The sequence below is a fragment of the Oncorhynchus mykiss genome, chromosome 23, assembly GCF_013265735.2.
Source record: "Oncorhynchus mykiss isolate Arlee chromosome 23, USDA_OmykA_1.1, whole genome shotgun sequence".
Classification (NCBI taxonomy): domain Eukaryota; kingdom Metazoa; phylum Chordata; class Actinopteri; order Salmoniformes; family Salmonidae; genus Oncorhynchus; species Oncorhynchus mykiss.
In genome coordinates, this window is record NC_048587.1 from 50,702,718 (window position 1) to 50,716,973 (window position 14,256).

General features: G+C 42.4%; 1 protein-coding gene across 4 annotated transcripts in view; it reads right to left on the reverse strand.

Annotated features, from left to right (window-relative positions):
• LOC110502951 (protein tweety homolog 2-like) overlaps positions 1 to 14,256 on the reverse strand; it is a 151,203-nt gene that overhangs the window by 87,689 nt on the left and 49,258 nt on the right. For all 4 annotated transcript variants that reach the window (XR_005039240.1, XR_005039239.1, XM_036960751.1 and 1 more), the window contains exon 3: positions 6,760 to 6,871. Coding sequence is in view for 2 of the 4 variants with exons in the window: in XM_036960751.1 (XP_036816646.1) it covers positions 6,760 to 6,871 (112 nt within the window). In the remaining 2 variants the exon portion in view is untranslated. The remainder of the gene's footprint in view (positions 1 to 6,759; positions 6,872 to 14,256) is intronic.

Consider the following 14,256-nt stretch of genomic DNA (forward strand, 5'->3'; position numbering starts at 1 on the left):
GTGTGTGTGTGTTGTAGATTGTGTGTGTGTGTGTGTTGTAGATTGTGTGTGTGTGTGTTGTAGATTCTGTGTGTGTGTGTTGTAGATTGTGTGTGTGTGTGTGTGTGTTGTAGATTTTGTGTGTGTGTGTGTTGTAGATTGTGTGTGTGTGTGTGTTGTAGATTGTGTGTGTGTGTGTTGTAGATTGTGTGTGTGTGTGTTGTAGATTGTGTGTGTGTGTGTGTTGTAGATTTTGTGTGTGTGTGTGTTGTAGATTGTGTGTGTTGTAGATTGTGTGTGTGTGTGTGTGTGTGTTGTAGATTGTGTGTGTGTGTGTGTGTGTGTGTTGTAGATTGTGTGTGTGTGTGTGTGTGTGTGTGTTGTAGATTGTGTGTGTGTGTGTGTGTGTGTGTTGTAGATTGTGTGTGTGTGTGTTGTAGATTGTGTGTGTGTGTGTGTTGTAGATTGTGTGTGTGTGTGTGTTGTAGATTGTGTGTGTGTGTGTGTGTTGTAGATTGTGTGTGTGTGTGTGTGTTGTAGATTGTGTGTGTGTGTGTGTGTTGTAGATTGTGTGTGTGTGTGTTGTAGATTGTGTGTGTGTGTGTGTGTGTTGTAGATTGTGTGTGTGTGTGTTGTAGATTGTGTGTGTGTGTGTGTGTTGTAGATTGTGTGTGTGTGTGTGTGTGTGTTGTAGATTGTGTGTGTGTGTGTGTGTTGTAGATTGTGTGTGTGTGTGTTGTAGATTGTGTGTGTGTGTGTGTGTGTGTTGTAGATTGTGTGTGTGTGTGTGTGTGTTGTAGATTGTGTGTGTGTGTGTGTGTGTGTTGTAGATTGTGTGTGTGTGTGTGTGTGTTGTAGATTGTGTGTGTGTGTGTGTGTGTGTGTTGTAGATTGTGTGTGTGTGTGTGTGTGTTGTAGATTGTGTGTGTGTGTGTGTGTGTTGTAGATTGTGTGTGTGTGTGTGTGTGTGTGTTGTAGATTGTGTGTGTGTGTGTGTGTGTTGTAGATTGTGTGTGTGTGTGTTGTAGATTGTGTGTGTGTGTGTGTGTGTGTGTTGTAGATTGTGTGTGTGTGTGTGTGTGTTGTAGATTGTGTGTGTGTGTGTGTGTGTTGTAGATTGTGTGTGTGTGTGTGTGTGTTGTAGATTGTGTGTGTGTGTGTTGTAGATTGTGTGTGTGTGTGTTGTAGATTGTGTGTGTGTGTGTGTGTGTTGTAGATTGTGTGTGTGTGTGTGTGTGTTGTAGATTGTGTGTGTGTGTGTGTGTGTGTGTGTTGTAGATTGTGTGTGTGTGTGTGTGTGTGTGTGTTGTAGATTGTGTGTGTGTGTGTGTGTTGTAGATTGTGTGTGTGTGTGTGTGTTGTAGATTGTGTGTGTGTGTGTGTGTTGTAGATTGTGTGTGTGTGTGTTGTAGATTGTGTGTGTGTGTGTGTGTGTGTGTTGTAGATTGTGTGTGTGTGTGTGTGTGTTGTAGATTGTGTGTGTGTGTGTGTGTGTTGTAGATTGTGTGTGTGTGTGTGTTGTAGATTGTGTGTGTGTGTGTGTGTGTTGTAGATTGTGTGTGTGTGTGTGTGTGTTGTAGATTGTGTGTGTGTGTGTGTTGTAGATTGTGTGTGTGTGTTGTAGATTGTGTGTGTGTGTGTGTTGTAGATTGTGTGTGTGTGTGTTGTAGATTGTGTGTGTGTTGTAGATTGTGTGTGTGTGTGTTGTAGATTGTGTGTGTTGTAGATTGTGTGTGTGTGTGTGTGTGTGTGTAAAGAGAGACTGTCGTCTGTCTATAAGACACAGTAAGGACTTTGTACCATCGGAGGACCACAACTATTTAAAAGCTCAGATAGGAACTAGGCTATATTGGTTCTACATGCTGTGGGCTCAATCTCCATTAAAAGTGCATCTTAGTCTTGGACTAGGCTTAATCTGTGCCCGGTAAACCAACTGTCCGTTTTCAAGCCCAGCTGTGTAGGTAACAGCTATGACACAGAGAGTAAGCTACAGAAACCCGAATCCATTTCATTACCAGATGGGAAGTTCATTCCTGCTCTTCAACAGCGAACATAGAAGTCATCTGGAGTCTCTACGTCTGTCTCTCTGATGATGATGATGCACTTCCTGCCTCACTGCTGAGGGAAGTGACAAGGAGGCAGGACAGTGGGTGATGTGATGGTGATTTCATAATAAGCAAGAGGCTGCATTATCATTCCAGCCTCCAGGAGAGTGTGGCATACTGGTCAGAGACCCACCAGAGAGCAGAAGCTTGGTGGTTCCCATGGCTCAATCTATAATTGGTTGAAGCAGGATTTGATTCCTACATAGTGTCATGACGTTGCCCTCTTTGGGTACAGCGAGCACCATCCCTCTGTCTCCTACACTCAGGCTGCTGCGACCTCAGGTTGTAAATTCCTGGAGGAGATTATCTCCTCATGGCCACAGTATATAGAGAGAGTGAGTTTTCATAGAGAGTACAAAGGAATTTCTTCCACCTCACAGAACTTGAGGTCCGAACAACACTTATGTTCTGGAGAAGGTATAAAAGATTGATGAAGAATCCAGCTACGAACTGGTCCGTTTGGTACAATTTTGTGAAACTCATGAGACAATACGGACACATTACAATAACTCTGTTTATATAATAGCCTCCGTTATGAGGCTTACATCTAATTGTTGAATAAGATGAATGAGTGAGGATGATCAAACTCAAATTCCCTTTGGAGTTTAACCTCTCTAGGGTAGGGGGCAGCCTTCGGAATTTTGGATGAAAAGCATGCCCAAATGAAACGGCCTGCTACTCGGGCCCAGAAGATATGATAGATTTGGATAGAGAACACTCTAAAGTTTCCAAAACTGTTAAAATAGTGTCGGTGAGTATAACAGAACTCATTTAGCAGGCAAAAAAACCTGAGAAAAATCCATTCAGGAAGTCATTATTTTTTTATTTTTTTAGTTTTCTATTCAATGCCATTACAGTATCCTTTGACTTAGGACTCCATTTGCAGTTCCTATGCCTTCCACTAGGTGTTAACAGTCTTTAGAAATCGTTTCAGGCTTGTATTCTTATGAGGGAGTAAGAGCAGTCTGAACGAGTGGACCCTAAAGTGACACAGAGTTTTTTCAGGCGCATGTGCATTTCTTGTTTACCTTTGATATTGACGACGTTATTGTCCGGTTGAAATATTACAGATCATTTAGGCTAAAAAAACAACCTGAGGGTTGAATATAAACATCGTTTGACACAATTTGGATTTTTTTGTCTGAATGTTTTGACTGAGTTTGAGCCTGTGGATTACTGAAGAAAACGAGCTAACAAAACGGAGGTTTTTGGATATAAAGAGACTTCATCGAACAAAATGAACATTTATTGAGTAAATGAATGTCTTCTGAGTGCCACCATATGAAGATCATCAAAGGTAAGGGATTCATTTTCTCTCTATTTCTGAGTTTTGTAACGCTTCTGCTTGGCTGGTTACTGTTTATAATAATTTGTCAACTGGGCTATGTTCTGGGCTAGGTATGTTCTGTGCTAGGTATGCTTTCGCCGAAAAGCATTTTATAAATATGACACTGTGGTTGGTTTAACAATTAGTTAATCTTCAAATATATATATTGATTGCAATTGTTCCCAAATGAGTGAGCGTTCATGTGCAAAGGATTAGCATTCCCTTTCGTACACCAAGCCGCGATGCCGGTTTATCCCACTAGGGAAACGCCGCAATCATTTCCTTGTAACTATCTAGTGTTTGTTTATGCATTTCTGTGAATTACTTAGTTAGTAAATAAATTATTTAAGACAATTGATGTATGGATGACTCATAGTGAAGACTGGGTTTATGCAGATAACCAACAATTTACGACGTTTGGAATGAGACGAACATGAAATAATAATTCATTAATTCGAAGACTAATTGATCATATATAAAAATATCTGAAGAGTTATATTAGGATAATTATAACTTTGTAATCTGAATATTTTCCTTGGTGCCCCGACCTTCCTAGTTAATTACAGTTACATGATTAATGATTAATCAGTTTAATCGCGTAATAATAATTACAGAGAGACATTTGATAAATAAGTCTTCATGATGATGCCAAAGACACAACAATAGGCTACACTGAACACCCCCCCCCCCCCCCCCCTTGCCCTCAGAACAGCCTCAATTTGTCGGGGGAAAGGACTCTAGAAGGAGTCAGAAGTGTTCCACATGGATGCTGGCCCATGTTGACTCCAATGCTTCCCACAATTGTGTCAAGTTGGCTGGATGTCCTTTGGGTGGTGGACCATCCTTGATAGAAAACTGCTAAGCGCGAAAAACCCAGCAGCATTGCAGTTCTTGCACCTACTACTGTCGTGTCCTTGGCATCATTAAAAGTGAAGACTGTTATTTTATCAAATCAATTCTCTGTAATTATTATTATGTGATTTAACTACTCATGTAAATGTAATTAACTAGGAAGTCGGGGCACCAAGGAAAATCTTCAGATTACAAAATTATAATTTTCCTAATATAACTTCAGATATTTTCTTATCTGATCAATTAGTCTGATCAATCAATTAATTCATGAATTATTATTTACCTCACGTTAGTCTCATTGCAAACGTCATAAATTGTTGGTTATCTGCACAAACCCAGCCTTTACTATGAATCATCCATACACCAATTGTCTTAATCATTTATTTACTAACTAAATAATCACAGAAATGCATAAACAAACAGTAGATCTGTTACTAACAAATGATAGGGAAGATTCCCTAGTGGGCTAAGCTGATATGACGGCTTGGTGGACAAAGGGAAGTGGGTGTGGACTGAGCGAGTGGGAAAGACAAAAGGGATCACTACACACAGTTGATAATTATATTAATTTAAATGCTAATCCTTTGCACATGAACGCTCACTCATTCGGGAATAATTGCAAAAAATATGTATTTACGCCCAGGTGTCATCGTGATCTCTGTTCGAATCGTCAGTCCGTCTGCTGGAGAGTCAGTTCATCCGCGTCTCTTTCTCGCTTTCTGGTTCTCTGAAGATCAAAGTCTTTCGTGGTTAGAATGGATACTTCAGAGTTCTCATAGAACAGATGTTTCAGCGGTTGTTGGTAATAGCATCCCAGGTTTACATAATTTCTAGCTGCAGACTAGGAATTAGTATCTACGATTTGCTCTTATTCTGTCGGGATCGATAGTCTCAGAGTTGAACCATTTCCAGCCGTGTAGCCAATGCTCCACGTGGTATGGTTAGGAAATCAATAACTATTCGCAATCACAGCACATGCTGTGGGTTTGCTTTGTCTAAACTATTCGCAATTAAGGAAATCTGGCTATATGTTCAACCATTAAGGTCTGCACATCACAAGGAACATATAGTACATCCCAACATTTATGTGCCTTCACTGCCTATAAAATGGCTGGGTTAAAACAAGGCCAGATCCTTCTTAGCACTGAGAGAAAATAGAACTGAAATCCCACTGCCAAAACTTCCTGTAGAGTCCTGAGCCTTATTATCTGAGTGACTAAAATGTCCCGGAGAGAATGTGAGAGCATGGGAAATAAAGATGGATTCTCTCTGTGTCATCATTAGTGCTTCTTAGCACTTAAAGAGGAAACCGAGATAGAAATAGTCAGGAAGGGCCTCACAGTGTAAAGTAGTGGGCACATGAAGGGAGACTGAAGGAGGATGGTTCTTTGTTCATCGGGAGCCCGGGGGATGGGGAGTAGGATGGGTGGGGGGGGGGGGGCAATTTTCAGCAGTATAATTGTAGAATCTAAAGCTATCTAAAGCTAGAAAGCTATTTGTATTTGTCAGATGCTTTGTAAACAACAGGTGTAGACTAACAGTGAAATGCTTACTTACGGGCCCTTCCCAACAATGCAGAGAAAGAAAAACACAAGGAATAAATACACAATGTGCAATGATAACATGGCTATATACACAGGGTAACAGTACTGAGTCAATGTGCAGGGGTATGAGGCAATTGGGGTACAGTAGATATGTTTATATATAGGTAGGGATAAAGTCACCAGTCAACAGTCATCAAATCAACAGTCATTGCGTCTGATGGACTTGGTCTCCATGCCTAGCAGCTAAAACGGACACATTGGGACTCATGTCGGTACAAAGCACGAGAACAATGTCTGGTTGGACCAGCCTCCTCCCTGAGTGTACATTGGAAGCAGCACACACAGAGACAGTTTCTTGGACCATGACCACACACACAGAGACAGTTTCTTGGATCATGACCTGGCTGTGACTGCAGACATTATCACCATCAGACAGTGGGTTTGGAGGGGGCTGGCTGTGACTGCAGACATTATGACCATCACACAGTGGGGATGGAGGGGGCTGGCTGTGACTGTAGACATTATCACCATCACACAGTGGGGTTGGAGGGGGCTGGCTGTGACTGTAGACATTATCACCATCACACAGTAGGGTTGGAGGGGTCTGGCTGTGACGGTAGACATTATCACCATCACACAGTGGGGTTGGAGGGGGCTGGCTGTGACTGTAGACATTATCACCATCACACAGTGGGGTGGGAGGGGGCTGGCTGTGATTGTAGACATTATCACCATCACACAGTAGGGTGGAGGGAGCTGGCTGTGACTGTAGACACAGACAGTGGGGGGGTGAGAAAGACAAAGTAGTCGGTCTACTGGACCCACCAGGCTGTATGTGTTATACAGAGAGTCATCAGCTGTATGGTTATGTAGTGTATGGTAATATAGTGGTAACGTAGAGGTAATGGGAAACGTAGAGGTAATATAGAATTGAGACTGCAGTGCTACCCACCAGGCTGTCGACCCCTCCCAGGGTATGATTGGTGTTGTAAAGGGAGTACGTCAGCTGGTACACCCCATCGTTGGTCTCGCTGTTGCCATAGAAACCCACTCCCACAGCAGCGCTGCACAGAGCGAGAGACAGGAAGGAAGGCATAGGTTAGCTTTTGTTTGATAAATTAATGAGTATAGTACAAAGTTAAAAAAAACAGTACCGACGACTGATCCAATGAATTGATCCAATGATAGTCGTAATGTCTGGGGCGGCAGGCTAGCCTAGTGGTAAGAGCGTTGGACTAGTAACCGGAAGGTTGCAAGTTCAAATCCCCGAGCTGACAAGGTACAAATCTGTCGTTCTGCCCCTGAACAAGCAGTTAAACCCACTGTTCCTAGAACGTCATTGAAAATAAGAATTTGTACTTAACTGACTTGCCTAGTTAAATAATGGTTTACATTTTACTTTAAAGGAGGGTGGTTGAATTACGGATCTTCCTTTAAAGGAGGGTGGTTGAATTACTGATCTTCCTTTAAAGGAGGGTGGTTGAATTACAGATCTTCCTTTAAAGGAGGGTGGTTGAATTACTGATCTTCCTTTAAAGGAGGGTGGTTGAATTGTGCTCTTATGCTATCTCAATGGTTCAACTATTAGAACAAAATCAATGTCCATGCCATGACATTTTAGCCATTTTTGATTCTCTAGATTCTCTTCTCTTGTACTATTTTCTACATTGTATAATAATATTGAAGACATCAAACTATGAAATAACGCATAAGGAATCATGCAGTAACCAAAAGTGTTAAACAAATCAAAATATATTTTATATTCTTCCAAGTAGCCACCCTTTTCCTTGACAGTTTTGCACACTTTTAGCATTCTCTCAACCAGATTCAACTGGAATTATTTTCCAACAGTCTTGAAGGAGTTCCCACAAATGCTGAGCACTTTTCCTTCACTCTGCGGTCCAACTCATCCCAAAACATCTCGATTGGGTTGAGGTCGGGTGATGTTGGAGGCCAGGTCATCTGATGCAGAACTCCATCACTCTTCTTCTTTGTCAAATAGCCCTTGCACAGCCTGGAGGTGTCCTGTCGTGTTGAAAAACAAATGATAGTCCCACTAAGCCCAAACCAGATAGGATGGCGTATCGCTGCAGAATGCTGTTGTAGCCATGCTGGTTAAGTGTGCATTGAATTGTAAAATAAATCTCTGACAGTGTCACCAGCAAAGCACCACCACACCTTCTACTCTAGGCTTCACAGTGGGAACCACACATCTGGAGATCATTCATTCACCTACTCTGTGTCTCACAAAGACATAGCGGTTGAAACCAAAAATCTCAAATTTGGACTCGTCAGACCAAAGGACAGATTTCCACCAGTCTAATGTTCATTGCTTGTGTTTCTTGGCCCAAGCAAGTCTCTTGTTATCATTAGTATCCTTTAGTAGTGGTTTCTTTGTAGCAATTTGACCATGAAGGCTTGATTCACACAGTTTCCTCTGAACAGTTGATGTTGAGATGTCTTCACTTGTGAAGCATTTATTTGGGCTGCAATTTCTGAGGCTAGTAACTCTAATGAACTCTAATTTACCAAATAGGGCTATCTTCTGAATACCAACCCTACCTAGTCACAACACAACTGATTGGCTCAAACACACTAAGAAGGAAAGAAATTCCACAAATGAACTTTTAACAAGGCACACCTGTTAATTGAAATGCATTCCAGGTGACTACCTTATGAAGCTGGTTGAGAGAATGCCAAGAGTGTGCAAAGCTGTCATCAAGGCACAGGGTGGCTACTTTGAAGAATCTCAAACATAAAATATATTTTGATTGGTTAAAAGGGCTCAAATGCCGTTAATGGGATCGATTTGACAACAGCCAGTGAAAGTGCAGGGCGCCAAATTCAAACAGAAATCTCATAATTAAAATTCCTCAAACATAAAAGTATTATACACCATTTTAAAGATAAACTTCTTGTTAATCCAACCACAGTGTCCGATTTCAAAAAGGCTTTACAGCGAAAGCACACCATACGATTATGTTAGGTCAGCGCCTAGTCACAAAAAACTTACAGCCATTTTCCAGCCAAAGAGAGGAGTAACAAAAAGCAGAAATATAGATAAAATGTATCACTAACCTTTGATGATCTTCATCAGATGGCACTCATAGGACTTAATGTTACACAATACATGTATGTTTTGATCGATAAAGTTCATATTTATATCCAAAAATCTCAGGTTACATTGGCGCGTTACATTCAGTAATGTTTTGCCTCCAAAAACATCCAGTGATAATGCAGAGAGCCACATCAATTTACAGAAATACTTATCATAAAAGTTGAAAGATACATGTGTTTTACATAGAATTAAAGATACACTTCTCCTTAATGCAACCGCTGTGTCAGATTTCAAAAAAGCTTTACAGCAACAGCACACCATGCGATAATCTGAGTACAGCGCTCAGCCACCAAAACAAGCCATACAGATACCCGCCATGTTGTGGAGTCAACAAAAGTCAGAAATAGCATTAGAAATATTCACTTACCTTTGATGATCTTCATCGGAACGCACTCCCAGGAATCCCAGTTCCACAATAAATGTTTGTTTTGTTCGATACAGTCCATATTTATGTATTTTTGTTCGAGCGTTTAGTACACTAATCCAAATGCGCAAGCCGCGAGCACAAAGTCCAGACGAAAAGTAAAAAAAGTTCCATTGCAGTTTGTAGAAACATGTCAAACAATGTATAGAATCAATCTTTAGGATGTTTTTATCATAAATCTTCAATAATGTTTCAACCGGACAATTCCTTTGTCTTTAGAAAGGAAAGGGAATGGAGCTCGTGCTCACGGTCACATGCGATAAACAACTCATGGCTTTCAGCCAGACCCCTGCTTCAAACAGCTCTTATTCGCTCCCCTTTCACAGTAGAAGCCTGAAACAACGTTCTAAAGACTGTTGACATCTAGTGGAAGCATTAAGAAGTGCAACATGACCAAAATTACACTGTATATTGAATAGGCATTCACTTGAAAAACTACAAACCTCAGATTTCCCACTTCCTGGTTGGATTTTTCTCAGGTTTTTGGCTGCCATATGAGTTCTGTTATACTCACAGACATCATTCAAACAGTTTTAGAAACTTCAGAGGGTGTTTTCTATCCAAATCTACAATCAATAATATGCATATCTATGGTTCTGGGCCTGAGTAGCAGGCATTTTACTCCGGGCACGCTTTTCAGCCGAACGTGAAAATACTGCCCCCTAGCCCAAAGAGGTTTAAACACTTTCTTACTACATGATTACATATGTGTTATTTCATTGTTTTGAAGTCTTAACTATTATTTTCTACAACGTAGAACAACCCTTGAATGAGTAGGTGTCCAAACTTTCGACTGGTACTGTACATACTTTATATCTGGATTTAGTCATTTAAGTTTACACTGAAAACGCATTACCATCCCAAAAATAATAGTTATAATAATGTAGTCCACTCTCATACAGAAAAACAGAACTACGCACTATCATAAGAAGTTTTTCTCTATTAGTCCAGGCAACCTTAGATTACTAACGTGCAGTGGGCTGAAATTAATTTCACTGTCTGTAAATGTCCTCTTTCTCATCTTCTTATAGTTTGTGTTATGGACATGAGAGTACTGTTCATGCCACAAGCAGTGGTTCCCCTCTCTTAGTAACCCTCCTAATATGTTATCTTCTCACTAGCCTGCATAACGCTCTCCACCACACTAACACAACTCAACTGCTGTGGAGATAAACCTCTCTAAGCCTCTCTTGATTACTGGATCTTCTTCCTCCTGTTATGTCTGGTCCATTAAAGTGCTACCAGAAGAGGATCACAGGTCCAGTGGTAGAAGGGATGTAGGGACTTCTAGGCTCGGAGGGAAACTTCAACCTTCCTCACAATGCGTGTCCCTGTATGCGTCCAAAATGGAACACTATTTGCTATGGGCCCTGGTCAAAAGTAGTGTACTGCATAGGGAATACTGTAGGTTGCCATTTTGGAAGCTTTATGTGACTGAGTCCTCAGTGGAGAAGCTTCCTCTTCACAGTCTGTCTCCCACTTCATTGGGAAATGACATTACGATTCTGTCCCTCGCAGCGTTATCCTGTGCTGTTTAGTAAGGTAACAGTAATGTGGGTAGGGCAACTAGGACTCCCACACAGCGCAGAGTGAGAGACATGTAGTATATCAACGAATTGGTGAGGGCACTAGAACAGTCTGCAGCACCCAGCCTCACCCTACTAGAATCTGAATTAAAATGTATACGGATGACCTGGTGCTTCTGTCCTCAACCAAGGAGGGCCAACAGCAGCACCAACATCTTCAGCACAGATTCTGTCCGACCTGGGCCCTGACAGTAACAAAACTAAATGGTGTTCCAAATAAGGTCCACTTGCCAGGACCACAAATACAAACTCTATCTAGACACCGTTGCTCTATAGCACACAAAAAAACTACACATACTGTACCTTGGCCTACACATCAGCACCACAGATAACTTCCATAAAGCTGTGAACGATCATCTGAGAGACAACGCAAGAAGGGTCTTCAATGCCATCAAAATAACATAAAAATCGACATACCAATTAGGATCTGGCTAAAAATACTTGAATCAGTTATAGAACCCATTGCCCTTTATGGTTGTGAGGTCTGGGGTCTGGTCACCAACCAATACCTCACAAAATGGGAAAAACACCAAATTGAGACTCAGCAGAATTATTTATTTTATGTTTATTTATTTTCCCTTTTGTACTTTAACTAGTTGCAAATAATATGACGTTTGAAAAGTATTTAGAGACAGGGGGTGGAGAGGGAGAAAAGGGGTTAAGAGAGAAAGAAAGAGAGAAAGAAAGGGGATGAGAAAGGGGATGGAGAGGGGGGGATGGAGCGAGAGTAAGAGGGGGATGGAGAAAGAGAGCGAGAGAGAAAGGGAATGAGAAAGAGAGCGAGAGAGAAAGGGGGGATGAGAGAGAGAGAGAGGGAGAGAGGGGGATGAAGAGCGAGGGAGAAAAGGGTTGAGAAAGAAAGAGGGGATGAGAGAGTTGACAGAGAGAGAGGGGGGATGGAGAGAGAGGGAGAAAGGGTATGGAGAAAGGGGGGGGTGGAGAGAGCGAGAAGGGGATGGAGAGCGAGAGAGAGTGGGACGGAGAGAGGGGGGTGGGTGGAGAGAGAAGGAGAGAGAGAGAGGATACAGAATATGCATCTCTCACCATGAATCAAGTATTGATGATGCATTACATTATGTCTGTGGGGCGTCTTTACTCTTTACACACCAGAACATTAGCCCCGGTATCAAGAACACACCGTCGGGAATCTGCCTCCTTTCATGTTCCTGTATTTAAACAAGCTCTATGAAGTCAGAAACACACAAAGTCTGCATCCCAAATGGCGCCTTATTGGATTTATAGTGCACTACTTTGTTTACTGTAAAGAGTGCCATTTGGGACGCACTCAGAGAAACCTCAAAACATCCAGGAAAGAAATAAGTACAGTCGAGCAGATTAAAACAGCCTGAGGAAATAGGTCTATCTTTTGAAGTGCTGTATCTGAAATATCATTGTCATTAACAGGAGGATGGTAGGGGCCTGGAGAGAGCGAAGAGGGATGGAGGGAGAGAGAGTTAGTAAACTCAGCAACAAAAAAAAACGTCCCTTTTTCAGGACCCTGTCTTTCAAAGATAATTTGTAAAAACTCCAAATAACTTCACAGATCTTCATTGTAAAGGGTTTAAACACGGTTTCCCATGCTTGTTCAATGAACTATAAACAATTAATGAACATACACCTGTGGAACGGTCTTTAAGACACTAACAGCTTACACACTGTAGGCAATTAAGGTCACAGTTATGAAAACTTAGGACACTAAAGAGGACTGACTCTGAAATACACCAAAAGAAAGAGGCCCAGCGTCCCTGCTAATCTGCGTGAACGTGCCTTAGGCATGCTGCAAGGAGGCATGAGGACTGCAGATGTTGCCAATAAATTGCAATGTCCATACTGTGAGACGCCTAAGACAGCGCTACAGGGAGACAGGACGGACAGCTGATCATCCTCGCAGTGGGAGACCACGTGTAACAACACCTGCACAGGATCGGTACATCTGAACATCACACCTGCGGGACAGGTACAAGATGGCAACAACAACTGCCCGAGTTACACCAGGAACGCACAATCCCTCCATGAGTGCTCAGACAAACCCACCGTTGCTGGACCAGACAGGACTGGCAAAAAGTGCTCTTCTCTGACGAGTCGCGGTTTTGTCTCACCAGGGATGATGGTCAGATTTGCGTTTATCATCTAAGGAATGAGCATTACACCGAGGCCTGTACTCTGGAGCGGGATCGATTTGGAGGTGGAGGGTCCGTCATGGTCTGGGGTGGTGTGTCACAGCAACAATCGGACTGAGCTTGTTGTCAGTGCAAGCAATCTCAACGCTGTGCGTTACAGGGAAGACATCCTCCTCCCTCATATGGTACCCTTCCTGCAGGCTCATCCTGACATGACCCTCCAGCATGACAATGCCACCAGCCATAGTGCTCGTTCTGTGCATGATTTCCTGCAAGACAGGAATGTCAGTGTTACGCCATGGCCAGCGAAGTGCCCGGATCTCGGATCCCATTGAGCACGTCTGGGACCTGTTGGATCGGAGGGTGAGGGCTAGGGCCATTCTCCCCAGAAATGTCCGGGAACTTGCAGGTGCCTTGGTGGAAGAGTGGGGTAACATCTCACAGCAAGAACTGGCAAGTCTGGTGCAGTCCATGAGGAGGAGATGCACTGCTGGTGGTCACACCAGATACTGACTGTTACTTTTGATTTGGACCCCCCCCCCCCCCCCCCCCTTGTTCAGGGACACATTATACCATTTCTGTTAGTCACATGTCTGTGGAACTTGTTCAGTTTGTCTCAGTTGTTGAATGTTGTTATGTTCATACAAATATTTACACATGTTAAGTTTGTTGAAAATTCTCTCTAAACTCTTGAAAAAAGAGTTTTAGAACTCCTCTTAATTCAGATAAACCAGATAAATATCTGGTGGCCATCAGACAGAGACTAGATTGTCTCATGGGCCATACGAACTGATCTAGGACCAGGTCCCTTCCGTCCGTCAAATCTTATTCATTGTGATCTAAAGGGCAAAACTGATTCTAAATCCGCACTCCTACTCCGAGACTCTTGACACATACGGCCCCTGGCCTAATTTGACTGAGTATGTGCATAGAAAACGTCTGTGGTCCTGTCATGTCCATGATGCACAAACTGGAAAAGAGGATGAGAGAGAGGACATTCAGAGAGAGATTCAGCCTCTGGCTAAAGAACTCCATCTCCAACTTCTACACATGCATTTCTCTTTGTGTGTGTGTGTGTGCGTGCGTCCGTGCTTGCACGGGTGTATATAAGTACTCTAACTTTGATTAGATCACAGTGACGCATGTTCTCTATGGCAGGGTCAAGAGGGATAGAGATTTAACATTTACCATTGTAGCACAC